This window comes from Macaca mulatta, chromosome 15 (genome assembly GCF_049350105.2).
Source record: "Macaca mulatta isolate MMU2019108-1 chromosome 15, T2T-MMU8v2.0, whole genome shotgun sequence".
Lineage (NCBI taxonomy): Eukaryota > Metazoa > Chordata > Mammalia > Primates > Cercopithecidae > Macaca > Macaca mulatta.
Window position 1 is genome coordinate 123,651,324 of NC_133420.1, and position 15,884 is coordinate 123,667,207.

General features: G+C 50.8%; 1 protein-coding gene across 8 annotated transcripts in view; it reads left to right on the forward strand.

Annotated features, from left to right (window-relative positions):
- The window catches only part of SUSD3 (sushi domain containing 3), a 399,581-nt gene that overhangs the window by 376,315 nt on the left and 7,382 nt on the right, over positions 1-15,884 (forward strand). For 3 of the 8 annotated variants that reach the window (XM_077966345.1, XM_077966349.1, XM_015117274.3), the window contains one exon: positions 13,892-14,080. In XM_077966345.1, the coding sequence (XP_077822471.1) occupies positions 13,892-14,080 (189 nt within the window). Of the gene's footprint in view, positions 1-792; positions 1,021-6,111; positions 6,162-7,140; positions 7,255-13,891; positions 14,081-15,884 lie in introns of those variants that run through there. The other 5 variants (XM_077966347.1, XM_077966350.1, XM_015117275.3 and 2 more) reach the window with 4 other exon arrangements.

Below are 15,884 nucleotides of genomic sequence, written 5' to 3' on the forward strand. Positions count from 1 at the left end.
CTCCTGCCACCCATCGGCATTGACAGAGCAGCTGGTAGAAGACACAGGTTCCCGGAGCCTCGGTTTTCCACCAGGGATGTGGGGGTCACGTTCCTCATTTGGAGTTAGCCCAGCTGTGTTCTGGAGGATTGTGAGCTTTCCACGTCCTAAGGCCACCCTGCTGCTCAGCCTGGAGATGGAAGGCTGCAGTGGCTCTGAAGCCTGTGCCCACCCTCCATGTGCAGATGGGCTCAGAGAGGGCAGTTGACTTACCTGAAGACACACAACCAGGGCTGTGGGCCACCCACATGTAGTGTTGGGGCCAGGCCCTGTCCCCACTGCCAGGGTCTTGGGGGTCCTATTCTCAAAGCACCTCTGTGTGCACAAGTCACCCCCTTTAAACTCTGAGAAATTCCTCTGAAGGTTCCTGTTTCACATTTGGGGGAACTGAGACCCAGATTGAGGTCACACAGGGACTCACTGGCAGGTGGGGATCGAGTCTAGGTGAGACTGGGTCCACAGCCTGCCTCTATCACTCGGGTGCCCTCTCTCCCACAGCCTCAGCCAGCATAAAGGTGAACATAGTTACTTGGCCGCATAGCAGGCGAGGTCAGGGTATAGGGGCTGTGTGGAGAATCCCAGGAGGGAGGATGGAAGGGCTGACCTGGGGTCCAAGGTTCTAGATAAAAGATTAACAAGTACGGATTGTTCTCAGACGCCTGACTGGTCTCATGGGCTGGGAGGATGAGGACCCACCCGGTCAGGCCTGCCCGCCTCCGTACATAAGGCCAGAGAGGGAGGAAGCGCAGCTGCGGTAGGTGGCCGGGCAGAGGCGCAGGTGCGGCGTGTGGGCTGAGGGCCGCTCAGGCATCCCACAGGTGTGCCCCTGAGGTACCCATTGGCCCTCTCCACCTGCCCCTGAGTCGTGGGAGGGCCAGGCAGGGCCTCATGTGTTTGATTTTGTACCTTGTTTGCATCAAATCAGGTTTCTGTTGTTTTTCCCTCTAAGATTTACATGCAAAGGGATCTAAAGGGTGCCAGGTAAGAAATGCCCCAGTGCTGGGCCGGCAGATCAAGGGCAGCCACAAGCAAGGGCTGGGGAACGGCAGGCAGGTAGGGTGGGGCTGGAGGGCAGGACAGATCCAGGGAGGCAAGGCCTCTGCCTCCAGCTTTGTGGAGGAGACATCCTCAAAGACAGCTGGGGTGTGGGGTCCCCTGCAGGGATCAGGCACAGGAGGGCCATCTGCGGGCAGCTGAGAGTTCATGAGTATTTGAAGCAGGGGAGGGGACAGGTGGGATCTGCCTCTCAGGCACCGGGCATGGGGAGGGGCTCAGGAGGTCGGCGAGGGGTGGCCCTGTGTCCCCTGGGAGTCCTGGAGTCTCTGTGAGCAGGACCTGGCTGTGTGGCGGTTAGAGCCAAGGGTGATCCACCAGCTCCATCCTCATGCCTTGGTGATTTCTTGGAATGCCCCTGGGAGTTGGGTGCAGGTAGACTTCATAGACCATAGCTCCTGGCACTGTGCTGCCTGCCTGTCCCATCCTGGCTATGAGTTTGCTGTGAATCCTATGGAATCCTGGCTGTGAGTTCGCTGTGAATCCTATGGAAAGGGCTACCCCATGGGGACAGGAGTGCAGGCTCCTACCCTTGGCACTGCCATTGTGCAGCCAGGGGCCTTGGGCAGGTTTATGGGCCTCAGTTTCCTCATCTGGAAAATGGAGCCAGCCCAGAGACAGTGTTTCCTGACCTCCCAGGCTCAGGAAAGGAGTGCAGGAGACCCCACTGGGGCCTGGAGGGTTGAAGGTCCCCTGTATACTGCAGACTTTGGGGATCAGGGACTAAGGGCTAAAGTTTTCCTGGGTTTCATGGACCTTGGGGATTGAGGCCCAGGGCCCCAGTAGGGCTCATGTCCTGGGCTGCTCAAGCCCTGACCTAGGGAGTGATCCTGTGCACCAGATCCTGTTCCAAGGTCTCCATAGGGCAGTCCTGCTCCTCTCAGACCCCAGGAGGGCAAGTCACCAGTTTTGCAGACGGAGAAGTTGAGACTGAGCCAGGCGAGAAATCCAGGTCCAGGACCTGCTGCTGGGAAGGGTCTTGTCAGGATCAGACCCTGGGAACCTATTGATTAGCCTTCCAGGAAACCTGCCCACCCAACTGGGGGCTAAGACCAGGGCATTCCCTGTCAGTGCAGCAGCAGAGGCCACAGGAACATGACTTTGCCTCCCCGTGCCCTCTTGGCTGAGGGCTTAAAGGAGGTTGGACCTCTCGGCTGCTCTGAGGAGGCAGATCAGGGCTGTGAGCGTTCAGTGAGGACTCACCCTGCCCTCCCTCCTACCAGTAACTTTCCCAGACCCTCTGCTTGACTTGTGAAGGAAAGCCATTCCAGCAGGGCACTTACATTAGGACCTGGCATGAGACCCTCCTGGTCAGCTGGCTAGAAATGGAGGGTCTGACCCCAGGACTGCATTTAAGGCCCCCCAGCCCCACCAGGCACCATCCTTCTCTGCTCATGTGCAGTTAGGGGGCTGGCATCAGTTGTACTGGGCTTGTACTCCAAATCGTTTTATACTTCTGTTTGAGTTTTTAATTTGACAGCACATCCCGGACTTCTTGTAGGTCAGTCTTACCGCGCTGGCTGGTCCCCTTTCTTTGGTTGTGGGTGGTGACTTCACCTTTTTTTTTATCTTTTTTGAGACAGAGTCTCACTCTGTCAACCAGGCTAGAGTGCAGTGGTGTGATCTTGGCTCACTGCAGCCTCTGCCTCCCGGTTCAAGCAATTCTCCTGCCTCAGCCTCCCAAATAGCTGGGACTACAGGTGCACACTGCCACACCCCGCTAATTTTTATTTTTTTAGTAGAGATGGGGTTTCACCATGTTGGCCAGGATGGTTTTGATCTCCTGATCTTGTGATCCGCCCACCTTGGCCTCCCAAAGTGCTGGGATTACAGGTGGGAGCCACAGCACCCAGCCGACTTCACCCTTCATCCCCCATGTCTGTGAGGCTCAATGATGCAGGCAGGACAGGCTCTGGGGATGCTGGGAAGGGGCCATGCTTGCCCCCTTGTTGATGCCTTTCACTGTGACATGTAATCCACTACCTGCAGTTGCCGTCTGAGGACAAAAGCCCTCACTATAGCAGAACCTGGCGGCTGAGAACACAGGATGTGGCTTTTGACAGATGAAGTGTGAACCAAGACAAGACCTTGGTTGACCTCAGACATGCCTAGGCGAGAGCCGACTGGTCAACCTCAGACATGGCTAGTCATGAACTCCCCACCCGGCTCAGCACAACATGTGGGCGGGCAGGGGCAGGGGCTGCTCCTCCTCCTTTTTTATTTTTTATTTTTTGAGATGGAGTCTCACTCTGTCGCCCAGGCTGGAGTGCAGTGGCACGATCTCGGCTCACTGCAAGCTCCGCCTCCCGGGTTCACACCATTCTCCTGCCTCAGCCTCCCGAGTAGCTGGGACTACAGGTGCCCGCCACCATGCCCGGCTAATTTTTTGTATTTTTAGTAGAGACGGGGTTTCACTGTGTTAGCCAGGATGGTCTCAATCTCCTGACCTTGTGATCCGCCCGCCTCAGCCTCCCAAAGTGCTGGGATTACAGGCGTGAGCCTCCGCGCCCATCCGAGGAGCTGCTCCTTGTAAGACACACTTAGAGGAAGTCAGTTGTAGAGGTGGCCTTGCTGGGATGATCATCATTTCATCCAGTCCTTGCCCCACCCTGCCTGCTGTGGTATTTGTAGGTGGAGAAGTGACCAGGCTCTTCTGGAAAAGCCGGGCTGACCCTCAAACCCAGGTCTTCTGGCTCCAGAGCTGGGCCTGGCTGCCTCGGGTGCATGGGAGGCCCTGGTAGTCACGTCTGTCTTGTTTGAGAGAAAGCTGTGTTCCTGCAGTGACACACAGTCTCAATAGAATAAGTCTCGAGGATCAGCCCAGTGCCCAGACGGTTCAGCAGTGGTTAGTGTCTGGGTCCTGGATGGGGAGTGGTATGGCTGCCCCTTCCCTGGGACCCCAGTGGGTGGGAAGGGGATGTGCCCAGGCGATTAGTTACATGTCAGCAGTGGGGATGCTCAAGGTCTTCCCCGAGCATTTTTCTTTTGAACGTGCGGCAGAGTTGAAATAATTTTTTGCCTGGACATGCACCAGCTCGATTCTACCCTTCGCATTTCACTGTGCCTGCTTTCTCACATCTGTCTCCATACCTTGGTCCACCCTTCCAGGCATCTCATTATTCTAATGAAGTTATCGTTTTATTTTTAAAGAATGAATTCACGTTCATCCATTCATCTTCTCACTGGGCAGACACAGCCAGGCACTTGTTGTGGGTGCTGGGTACACTCACCCTCGCCAACCTCCCCTCCCATCTGCCAATGGCTACTCCCAAACCTATGGCTGGTGGGGCCTCCTCTCTGCAAGGGCCACAGTGGACTGGGAAGCCACAGAAGAATGCAGAAGTCGCAGCTCTAAATTAAGGACTGGGAAGTGTTGGCCGCCTGGCTGCCCTGGAGAAGGGGCCACGTGGCCAGCCCGTGGCTGCCCTGCTGTGTCTGCCAGGGCTCCAGAATCCCATAGCCACCTCCTTGGCCAGAAGAACAGTGCATATCCAGATCCCAAGATCCTGAAAAAGCAAAGTGGTTTCTGGCCCTTGGGGAGTGCTGATCACGACTCTTGTCTGTGAGGTCAGGCTGCCAGTCCTCCATTCATTTGTTCTTGCATTCATTCATTTATTCATTCCTACACTGATATCTGCAGATACGGAGCGTGGTAGTTGATGAAGAGCCCAACCCTGGAGACAGAATTCAAGTCCTAGCTGTGCCACTGGGAGCTAGGTGACCCAAGGCCAGCGAGAGTCAGTCCAGGGTTATAGGAAATAGCCCAGGCCAGAGGTTAGAGCTGTACCTGGCACAGGTAATGCTCAGTGTCAGCTGTCATTGACCCAGCATCCCTGGGCGGTTCTGCCTCCTGCTGACTCCAGTCCTGCCCACTGTCCCCTCCATCCCCTGGAAGGGCAGGGCAGCTCCTCAGGCCCTCCCCACTCTGTGTACCACCCCTAGAAATTGTGCACCCCTCCCCTGCAGCCTCCCTAATCTGAAGGGCTGGTCTTTTTAACTCTGACAGAGATAAGAAGCAAAAAAAGAGTATCTTCAGTTGCTTTTTTGTTTCTTTTTGAGATGGAGTCTTGCTCTGTCGCCCAGGCTGGAATGCAGTGGCATGATCTTGGCTCACTGCAATCTCCACCTCCCAGGTTCAAGGGATTCTTCTGTCTCAGCCTCTGAAGTAGCTGGGACTACAGGCTCACACCACCATGCCCAGCTAATTTTTGTATTTTTAGTAGAGACAGGTTTTCACCATATTGGTCAGGCGGGTCTCAAACTCCTGACCTCATGATCTGCCTGCCTCGGCCTCCCGAAGTGCTGGGATTACAGGTGTGAGCCACTGTGCCCAGCTAAGTAGCTTCAGTTTTAAATGTGCATTTCTTTAATTGACATATTTTCCCCATGATTCTTTAAACAACTTTACCGGGCTATAATTCACATACCATACCATACAATTTACCTATTTAAATCATAGAACTGAGTAGTTTTTGTACATTCATAGATACGTGCTACCATCACTCCAGTCAATTTTTTTTTTTTTTTTTTTTGAGACAGAGTCACTCTGTTGCCTTGGCTGGAGTGCAGTGGCACAATCTTGGCTCACTGCGACCTCCACCTCCTGGGTTCAAGTGATTCTCCTGCCTCAGCCTCCCAAGTAGCTGGGATTACAGGTGCCCACCACCACACCTGGCTAATTTTCATATTTTGAGTAGAGATAGAGTTTCACCCTATTGGCCAGGCTGGTCTCAAAACTCCTAACCTCAAGTAATCCACCTACCTCGGCCTCCCAAAGTCCTGGATTACAAGCGTGAGCCACTGCGCCCAGCCAGCCCTTGGTATTGCCTGTCTTTTTGACAGACTTCTTTGTGGTTTTGATTTGTATTTCCCTGAAGGTTAATAATTTTGAGAATCTTCTTGTGCTTATTGGCTGCTAACTTATCTTTTTCAGAGAAATGTCTGTTCAGATCCTTTGGCCATTTTAAAATTTTGTCGTCTTATTATAATTGAGTTGTAATAATTCTTTATATGTTCTAGACACATGCCTCTTATCAGATACATGATTTGCAAGTATTTTCTCCCTGTTGGTAAGTTATCTTTTCACTTTATTGAATGTGTCCTTTAAAGCACAAACATTTTTCATTTTGATGAAGTCCTGTTTGAATGTGTCCTTTAAAGCACAAACATTTTTCATTTTGATGAAGTCCTGTTTTTCTTTTTCTTTTGGTGTTTGTCTTTGGCGTTAGACCTAAGAAACCATTGCCAAAGTTCACAAAGATTTTCCCCTCTGTTTTCTTCTAAGAGTTTCATAGTTTTAGCTCTTACTTTTAGGTCTTTGATTCATTTTAATTTTAGTGTATGGTATGAGCTAGGGGTCCAGCTTCAGTTGTCCCAGCATCAATTTGTTGAAAAACTATTCCTTTCCCATTTAATTATCTTGGTACCCTTGTTGAAAAGCATTTGACTGTACATGTAAGGGTTTATTTCTGCATTCTCAGTTCTATTCTGTTGGCCTTTATGTCTGTCCTTATGATAGTACCACACTGTTTTGATTACTCTAGCTTTGTAATAAGTTTTGAATTTGGTAAGTGTGAACCCTCCAACTTTGTTCTTTTTCAAGAGTGTTTCGGCTATTCTAGGTCTTTTGCATTTCCATATGAGCTTTAGGATCAGCTTGTTGATTTCTAGAAAGAAAGCAGCTGGATTCTGATAAAGATTTTGTTGAATCTGTATATCAGTTTGAGGAATACAGTAGATTCAACGAATACAGTAGATTCAATGAATGCAGTAGATTCAGTGAATATAGTAGATACAATGCATATAGTAGATACAATGTATCCAAGGGGGATACATTCCAAGACCCCTCAGTGCATGCCTGAAACTTCAGATACTATATACGTTGTTTTTTTTTCCTAAACACATGTACCTATGATGTTTAATTTATAAATTAAACACAGTGAAAGATTAATGATAGCTCGTAATAAGTTATACCAATTATAACAATATATTGTAATGAGAGTAATGTGAATGTGGTCTCTCTCTCTCTCTCTCTAAATATCTTAATAGACGGTACTCACCCTTCTTGTGATGATGTGAGATGATAAAATGCCTACATGATGAGATGAAGTGAGATGAAATACATAGGCCTTGTGATGGAATGGGAAATTCCAGAAATAATTTGTAAGTTTTACACTGTGAGCCACTCTGGGTATTTTGACGAAATCTCACCCATCCTGCTCCACCCCGCCTGGGATTGCTGTGAGTCACTTAGTAGCCCTCTGGGTTATCAGATCCCCTGATACTGCAGTGTTTGTGTTCAAGCAACTCTCATTTTACTTAATAATGGCCCCAAAGCACAACTGTTGTGAGGTAACTATTTTCTGATTGTGGAACCACCACCGGTAACTGAAACCATGGAATGTGAAAACAAGGATAAGGAGGGACTACCATAATATGTTGCCATCATAACAATATTAAGTCTCCTGATCCATGAGCATGGGATGTTTTCCCATTTATTTAGGTCTTTAATTTCTTTCAACAACGTTTTGTAGTTTTCAGAGTTATGTTTTGCACTTCTGTTATTAAATTTGTAACATTCTTTTTGATGCTATTGTATAAAATGTTTTTCTTAATTTTCAATTTGCTCCCTGCTACTGTACAGAAATACATTTGACTTGTGTATGTTGACCTGGTATTCTACAACCTTGCTGAACTCATTTCTATTTATAATAGCTTTTAGTGGATTTCTGAGGCTTTTCTACATATATACAAAATCATGTCATCTAATGGAGATTGTTTTACTTCTTCCTTTTTTTTTTGTTTTTGTTTTTGTTTTTGTTTTTTTGAGATGGAGTCTCACTTTGTTGCCCAGGCTGGAGTGCAGTGGTACAATTTTGGCTCACTGCAACCTCTGCTTCCTGGGATCAGGCGATTCTCCTGCTTCAGCCTCCCAAGTAGCTGGGATTACAGACATGTGCCACCCACACCCGGTTAATTTTTGTATTTTAGTAAAGATGGGGTTTCACCATGTTGGCCAGGCTAGTCTTGAACTCCTGACCTCAATTGATCCACTGCCTCGGCCTCCCAAAGTGCTGGGATTCTCAGGTATGAGCCACCGTGCCTGGCAGAGCCATTTGTCTTTCTTTTCTAACTTCCCCATTTTGTTGTGATTTTTGTCATTGGCTTATTAATATCTAAGTGCTGTTTATGCAGAGAAGATACAAATCTCCTATTACATATATGTTACAAATGTAAGAATCTCAGACACTGCATCTAGTGGTGGCTCCCTCCCTGCTATCAGTGGGCATTTGGGCAAGTGAGTCCACCTCTTTGAGCCTTATCTGTAATCATGCAGATAAGGAATGCGGGGTGCTCTTGAACAAAATATTCCATCCATACATGCATTGTTATTGTTAGTAGCTGTGCGAATGCTGAGGATCTATGCATAGACAGGGAGCCATCAGAATGACCCTGCCTAGGCCAGAGGCTGGCCTTCCCCAGATACTGAAGGGGCAGAAAGGATGGGGACAGCCCGGGGATGAAGAGCCAGGTGGCTGCGGTTGACCCTGGCAGAACCACAAACTGGCTATGTGACCTCAGTGTCCCTGAGCCATGGTTTCTGGGGCTGCAGAATGGGGGAGGCAGCTCTTCCAAGGACAGCGTGGCTCCTGCCCTCATGTGTACCAGGCACAGCCACCTTCCAGATGCCTTCCAGACACCTCATTTCCTCCACATTCCAGTCCAAGGTGGGCACAACAGCTGCGCTGACGTTGACGCCGGGGCAGGCTCCCTTGCCTGGGCCCCCAAATGCGTGTGGTGGAGGTGGCCTAGGAGCCCCACAGGCTGGACCCTGTGTGTTCGTTTATGTACTGTCGCCCGACAGCTGCTGAAGCACTCAGCACAGAGTACAGCCTGGGCATTATTCTTCCTTCTATTATTATTGTTGCTGCTGATATTCCTACTTTTGTTATTGTCACCTTGGGGCCCCAAGTGGGCCAGGTAGAATCCCAAGCGCTAAATAGGGCACTGGGCTGAGACGTGTTGCTGAAGCTTTGTATCAGATTTGAGCCAGTCCACTTAACAAATCCACAAAAAAACAGTGGCCTAACTCCAGTTGGAGTTTATTTCTGTCTCTTCTTAGGATCCGAGAGGTTGCTCCGCCCCTTCACACGTCCACCATCTTTGCTCCCTGTATTAGTCAGGGTTCTCTAGAGGGACAGGACTAATAGGATAGATGTATATATAAAGGGGAGTTTATTAAGGAGTACTGACTCAAACGATAACAAGGTGAAGTCCCACAATAAGCTGCCTGCAAGCTGAGGAACAAGGAAGCCAGTCCGAGTCCCAGAACCTCAAAAGTAGAGAAGACAGTGCAGCCTTCAGTCTGTGGCTAAAGGCCCGAGAACCCTTGGGCAAGCCACTGGTGTAAGTCCAAGAATCCAAAAGCTGAAGAACTTAGAGTCTGATGTTCAAGGGCAGGAAGCATCCAACATGGGAGAAAGATGGAGGCCAGAAGATTGAGCCAGTCTAGTCCTTCCACGTTCCTCTGCCTGCTTTTAGTCTAGCCTCACTGGCAGCTGATTAGATGGTGCCTACCAGATTAAGGGTGGGTCTACTTCTCCCAGTCCACTGACTCAAATGTTAATCTCCTTTGGCAACACCCTCACAGACACACCCAGGGACGATACTTGCATCCTTCCGTTCAACCAAGTTGACACTCAGTATTAACCATCACACTCCCCAGTGCAGAATTGGCACAGCATCTATGCTCACACCTCATTGGCCAGGTTCAGTCACGTGACAGCTCCCTGGAGGGCAGGTTGGGAAATGTAGTTTTCAGTGGTGATCACATTTCCAGCTGCAACTCTGGAATGGGGAGAAGGGTTACTAGAGGCATCCACAGCCAGGAGTGGGAACTAGAGTGGAAGCTGCCCAGGATGAGGTGAGATGGGGCAGATGCTACCCCCTGGGCTTGGCCATCAGGTGGGGCTCCCGACACAGTGTGCTGGGTCCCAGTTCCATCCCTACCACCTTCCCGCTGAGTGACCTTGGGCATGCCACTGAGCTTTGCTGTGCCTCAGTTTCCCCATCTGTAAGTTAGGGGTAGACCACCCTCCTCATAGAGCTATAATGCAGTACGGCACCCATTAGGCCCCCAGTGTTGTTTGTGTTAGATCAGTCCCTCCCCCATCCCTCCCAGAAAAGTACACAAACCATAAGCCCTTCCCACACCTCTTCCTCCCTTACTAGCAAGTGTCCTCAGGGCAGAAGCAGTATAGCCTGACCTTCCCAAAGTGGTGGGGCATGTCTGCCTCAACCCCTGCTGAGGGCCACCCCTGCCTCCACACTCTCACCCTCAGCATCTCAGCTTGTTAAGGCCCTGGGGTCCTCAGTGACACAGAGGCCAGGGGCAGGGGGACCACTGGGTGCTGCTGGGGAGTAGGTCAATGTGACCTGGCCAGCTACAGCCAAATGCCGTCCTTTACTGTCACTGCCATGGCACAGAGCCTCTGGTAACCTCCACTTTTGCCAGATCCCAGACCAGATTTCCGGACCTGGCCTGAAGCCCAGCTCTGCTGATGCCCGTTAATAGCCGTGGCACACATGGCTGGGGCAAGGGGTGGCGTGACCTCTCTGAGCCTCAGTTTCCCCCTAGATGGGCTTGTGAATTCAGATGTGGGGTAAGAAATGGAGTGGTAGGTCTTGCAGATGAAGACCTTGCCTGGGCGCACAGCCAGCCCACGTGACTGTTCCTGGGCGGACGTGAATAAATCTGGGGGATGGTATGCAGCCTACCTCAGATGTCTTTGGTAAACATTTTAAAATTAGAGTCCACAGAGTTTGCTGGCGAATTGGTTGTGGATTGAGAAAGTAGGTTTCAAGGTTTAGGGCCCAAGCAACTGAAGGGTGGAGGGACTGCTGATTTAAATTAAAGTTATAATAGGAGAAGCCACATGGTGAGCAGGTTTGGGGAGCTCAGAAGTTTGGCTAGGTCTCATCTCAGGCTCGGTGGGCAGTGGGACTTCCATGCCTGGTACCCAGGGCACGGTCCTGGCTGGAGACACAGCACACAGAGGACAGAGGAAGGTCATAGCAGGTCAGTGTGGAATATTGGAGTCCCTCAGACTGCATGCCCCAGTTTTTGTCTCCGCCATCACCCCCATCTCTGGGTGTCAGTCTCTGCCTGTGCAGAGGGAGACAGACACAGAGATGCTTAGGTGGCCCTTCACTGCTGTCCCGGTCAGTCTCTGCCTCTGCAAATGCCATGAATCAGCACGGCCTGCTGTCCCTTTTTTTTTTTTTTTTTTTTTAAATTTGAAATGGAGTCTCACTCTGTTGTCCAGGCTGGAATGCAGTGGCGCAATCTCAGCTCATCGCAAGCTCCAGCTTCCTGGGTTCATGCCATTCTCCTGTCTCAGCCTCCTGAGTAGCTGGGACTACAGGCGCCCGCCACCATGCCCAGCTAATTATTTTTTTATTTTTAGTAGAGACTGCGTTTCACTGTGTTAGCCAGGATGGTCTCAATCTCCTGACCTTGTGATCTGCCCACCTCAGCCTCCCAAAGTGCTGGGATTACAGGCGTGAGCCACCGCACCCAGCCTGTCCCTGCTCTTTACCTGTGATGGACCAGCGGTCCACTGTCAATGCCCAAAAATCAGGACATACCAGATAAGCAGGAGGAAGAGCCTCTTGCATCTGGACACCAGGAGACCTGCTCGAGGATGTCTTTAGCAGTTTCATTGAACGTCCTTGACACCCAGAGGCAACTCAGATGTGGGGAACAGGGACACACACTGAGGCCCATCTGCACAATGGAACACTTCACTGCTGTGAAAAGTAACCAGCTGCTGATACACGCATAGCACAACAACTCACAGGCATTGTGTGTGTGTATGAATGTGTGTGAAGTTAGCCCAGAGCCTCCTTGTCTGGTTCTAAGTATTCCCTCAGCATAAGAGCTGTGTGACTGCAGAAAGTGTCATGAGACCCTCTGCCCGGTTTGCTCATCTGTCGATGGGGATAATGATGGTTCTCCTTGGGTAGGCTGCTGTGCCGATAGATGATGGCACATGTAAGGCAGGTGCAACGGCGTCTAGCCACAGTAATCTTCTCAGTCCCAGCTGTTGTCGTCATTAGAATTTTATAAAAATTCTTGATTGCTGCTGCATCCAGAGCATCTCTGTGTCCTTATTTAAGAACATCACTGGCCAGGCATGGTGGCTCACGTCTCTAATCCCAGCACTTTGGGAGGCCACGGCGGGCGGATCACAAGGTTAGGAGGTTGAGACCAGCTTGGCCAATGTGGTGAAACCCTGTCTCTACTAAAAATACAGAAAATTAGCCAGGCGTGGTCGCACACTCCTGTAATCCCAGCTACTCGGGAGGGTGAGGCAAGAGAATCGCTTGAACCCGAGAGGCAGAGGTTGTTGTGAGCTGAGATCGCGCCATTGCACATTCCAGCCTGGGCGACAGGGTGAGACTCCGTCTAAAAAAAAAAAACAAACAAAATAAGAACATCACTGTAAGTGCTCCCTGGTATTTTACTGTCTGGATGGACCTGGGTGAGGGAATCATTCCCTTCTGCGGGAGACGTGGGTTGTTTCAGCCTTTCTCTATTACATGTGGTTCTGAGGTGGGCTTCCCCGTAATCTTGGCAGCAGATCTTTTTTTTTTTTTTTGAGATGGAGTCTTGCTCTGTCGCCAGGCTGGAGTGCAGGAGTGCAGTGGTGTGATCTTGGCTCACTGCAACTTCCGACTCCCTGGTTCAAGCATTTCTCCCACCTCAGCCTCCCAAGTAGCTGGGATTACAGGCATGCACCACCACACCCAGCTAATTTTTGTATTTTTAGTAGAGATGGGGTTTCACCATGTTGGCCAGGCTGGTCTCAATCTCCTGACCTCGTGATCCGCCTACCCTGGCCTCCCAAAGTGCTGGGATTACAAATGTGAGCCACCATGCCCGGCCAGTAGATTCTTATTTCCTGTGGCTGAGGGTGCATATGCAACATAGGGTGCTTAACGAATTTACCAAACGCTCTGCAGAAAGGTTGGATCTGTACCCCAGCCGGGTACAGGGCTTCCCAGGCCCTGCCAGCTTGCACATTGTTTTCTTTTTGCCTTCACCTCACTGATGCAGGAAAAATGAGCTCTCCCTTGAATCAGCATTTACTCAGTTGCCTGTGGGTCTGCATTTTTCTTGACTGTGGGCCATTGGTGTCCTTGCGAATTGCTTGTTCACACATTAGAACTTGTTTTTTTTTTTAAAACGGAAAATTCAGTTTTCATTGATGTGTAAGACCTCTTTATAAATTAAGACTGTCGAACCAACCTTTGTCCTGTGCTTTCCAAATATCCTTTCCCGAATTTTTCACCTGAGTTGGTTGTTTTCCATTATTAGGGAGCCTCAGAAGCTTTTGCTTTCTGCTTTGTATGCAGTCAAATCTGTTGCTCTCTCTCTCTGTCCCTCTTGTTTTTTTCGTTCTGATTTCTGCCTTTGGAACTGTGTTTAGGTCATAATCAAAGGCCATGCCTCAGTGTCTCAGGGAAGGTATATTTGCTTTTATTGCCTTCTAACATGTGTTTCTTTTTTTTAACGCTCCAATCCTCAACGTCTAGAGTGTACTTCCTGGAGGGATCCAGCTCTGCACTGTCCCTGGGTCTGGATGACCCCATGTGACCTCTAGAGCATCCAATGGCCTTTGGAGCCGCACCCCACCCCTGTGCTCCCCAATGCTGTGCCAGCTCCTCCCTCCAGGGTCCTGCCCAGCCCCGCCCTGCGTGCCCACCCCCCATGCCTCACACCTGCCTCTCTCCCCAGGCACCTGCGCTCAGCTGCGGCTACCCCCGCAAGCCACCTTCCAAGTCCTTCGTGGCGATGGTGCTTCCGTGGGGACCGTGCTCATGTTCCACTGCCCCTCCAACCACCAGATGGTGGGGTCTGGGCTCCTCACCTGCACCTGGAAGGGGAGCATCGCTGAGTGGTCTTCAGGGTCTCCAGTGTGCAAACGTAAGGACCCCTCTCTCAGCTTGGTAGCTCTGGGGGTGGGGGATGGCCCCAAATCCTGTCATGGGGATGGTGCGGGTGGGGATGGCATGGGTGGGGATGGCACGGGTGGGGATGGCGCGGGTGGGGATGGCGCGGGTGGGGATGGTGTGGGTGGGGATGGCATGGGTGTCTACTCACAAGGGCTAGGCCAGTGTGTAGGATCCCGTTCCCAACACTGACAGCCTGCTTACGTATCAGCAGCCAGCTGGTGGCCCTCAACCCTCCCAGTGCCATGTTGGCAGCGTGGACCCGAAGCCTAGCAGTGGGCCCCCAATCCTGGCTCTGCTACTGACTTAGCCCCTCACTGCCAGGAGGCTGCGCAAGCTCTCTGAGCCAGCACATTTTCATCTGTTAAGCAGGAAACTATGTTCATTCATTCATTCATTCATTCATGTACACGTGGACATGGCAAACTTTAATAGGCTATTTCATGTATCAGGAATGCTAAGTACTGGCAACACGGAAGGTCACGATGTGCCTGGCCCTGGAGCTCCCAGTCTGTGGGAGGAGATGGTTTTCTGGTTGTATTTGTTGTAAAGGTGTTGGAGGGTCCACAAGGTAGTCCCTTTTCAGTGCCCAGAATGACACTTCCAGAATGAAGCCATGTGTATTATGTTCATGTGTTTTGTGCATGAAAAGGGCTCAGAGTCAAACTATAGTTTAGCAGCGTCTGGGTTTTTATGCTGCAAGACTTCTCAGACTCTTTCAAATGTTCACATGCTAGGTGATTCTCTGAGAATGCGAGTGTTAGGATTAGATTTTGAGAGGCAGAAAACCCAAAATGCTAGGATTAACTATGATGGAGCTCAACCTTCAGGGTGGGCAGGCAGGCCTGTGTGGGCTCCACGGCAGTGGGAGCCAGGCCCATTCCCTGGCATGGCTCTGCTGGGCATGCCCTCAGCCTCATGATTCAAGGTGGCAGCAGCTGTGTTCCAGGCAGCTGTTATGGGGTAAGGGGCCCTGGGGCCAAAGGGCAGGCCCCAGTATCTCAGGGAAGGTTCTTAGAAGTTGTCCCACATCACTTCTTATCCTCCACTGGCCAGAACATGGTCCTGTGACCACTGGGAAATGTAGTCTCCATTCTGGGTGGCCAGCATCCACTACGGAGCATGGGAAATGGGGACCAGGGGACAGGGCCGTGGCCCCTACTAGGGGAGTACATGATGTTGCTCAAATTAGGATTCTGGGGCCTTTTTTAGCCAGAACATCCAGTAGAATCTGATGGAACTAGTGTTTGGAGCCTAGCTGAGGTCACACAGCAGATACATAGTATTTTGGGCCTTCCTGGAAAGTGACCTGAGAAGGAATGTAGGCCCCCTGAAGAATGTTGCCACCTTGGGGCATTGTGAGAACCCAGACCATGGACTGGGCAAGGCCTCCTCAGCACTGTCTGTTGTCACCTCCTCTCTGTGGCCTGCCCTTCCTTCATTCCTCAGGCAGGACTCCATTGGGTAGGAGCCACGGAGGCCATCACTCTGAACTCCCTGCCAGAGCTTCTCTAACTGGCCGCTCTGCAAACTCCTACACACCCTACAAAACCCTGCTCCAATACCCTCTTCAATTAGCCACTCTGCATACTCCTACACACCCTGCTCAAATACCTGCTTCTTGGGGAGAGTCTTCTCTGATAGCCCCACCTCCAAATATAGTTTGCACAGATCCTTGCCTCAGCCCCCAGCACCTCACTGCCCCCTTACCATGCAACAGGGCTCACTGAGGGCTGCCCGGGCCCTGTACACACCCAGGCCCTGCCCCTACCACCCCT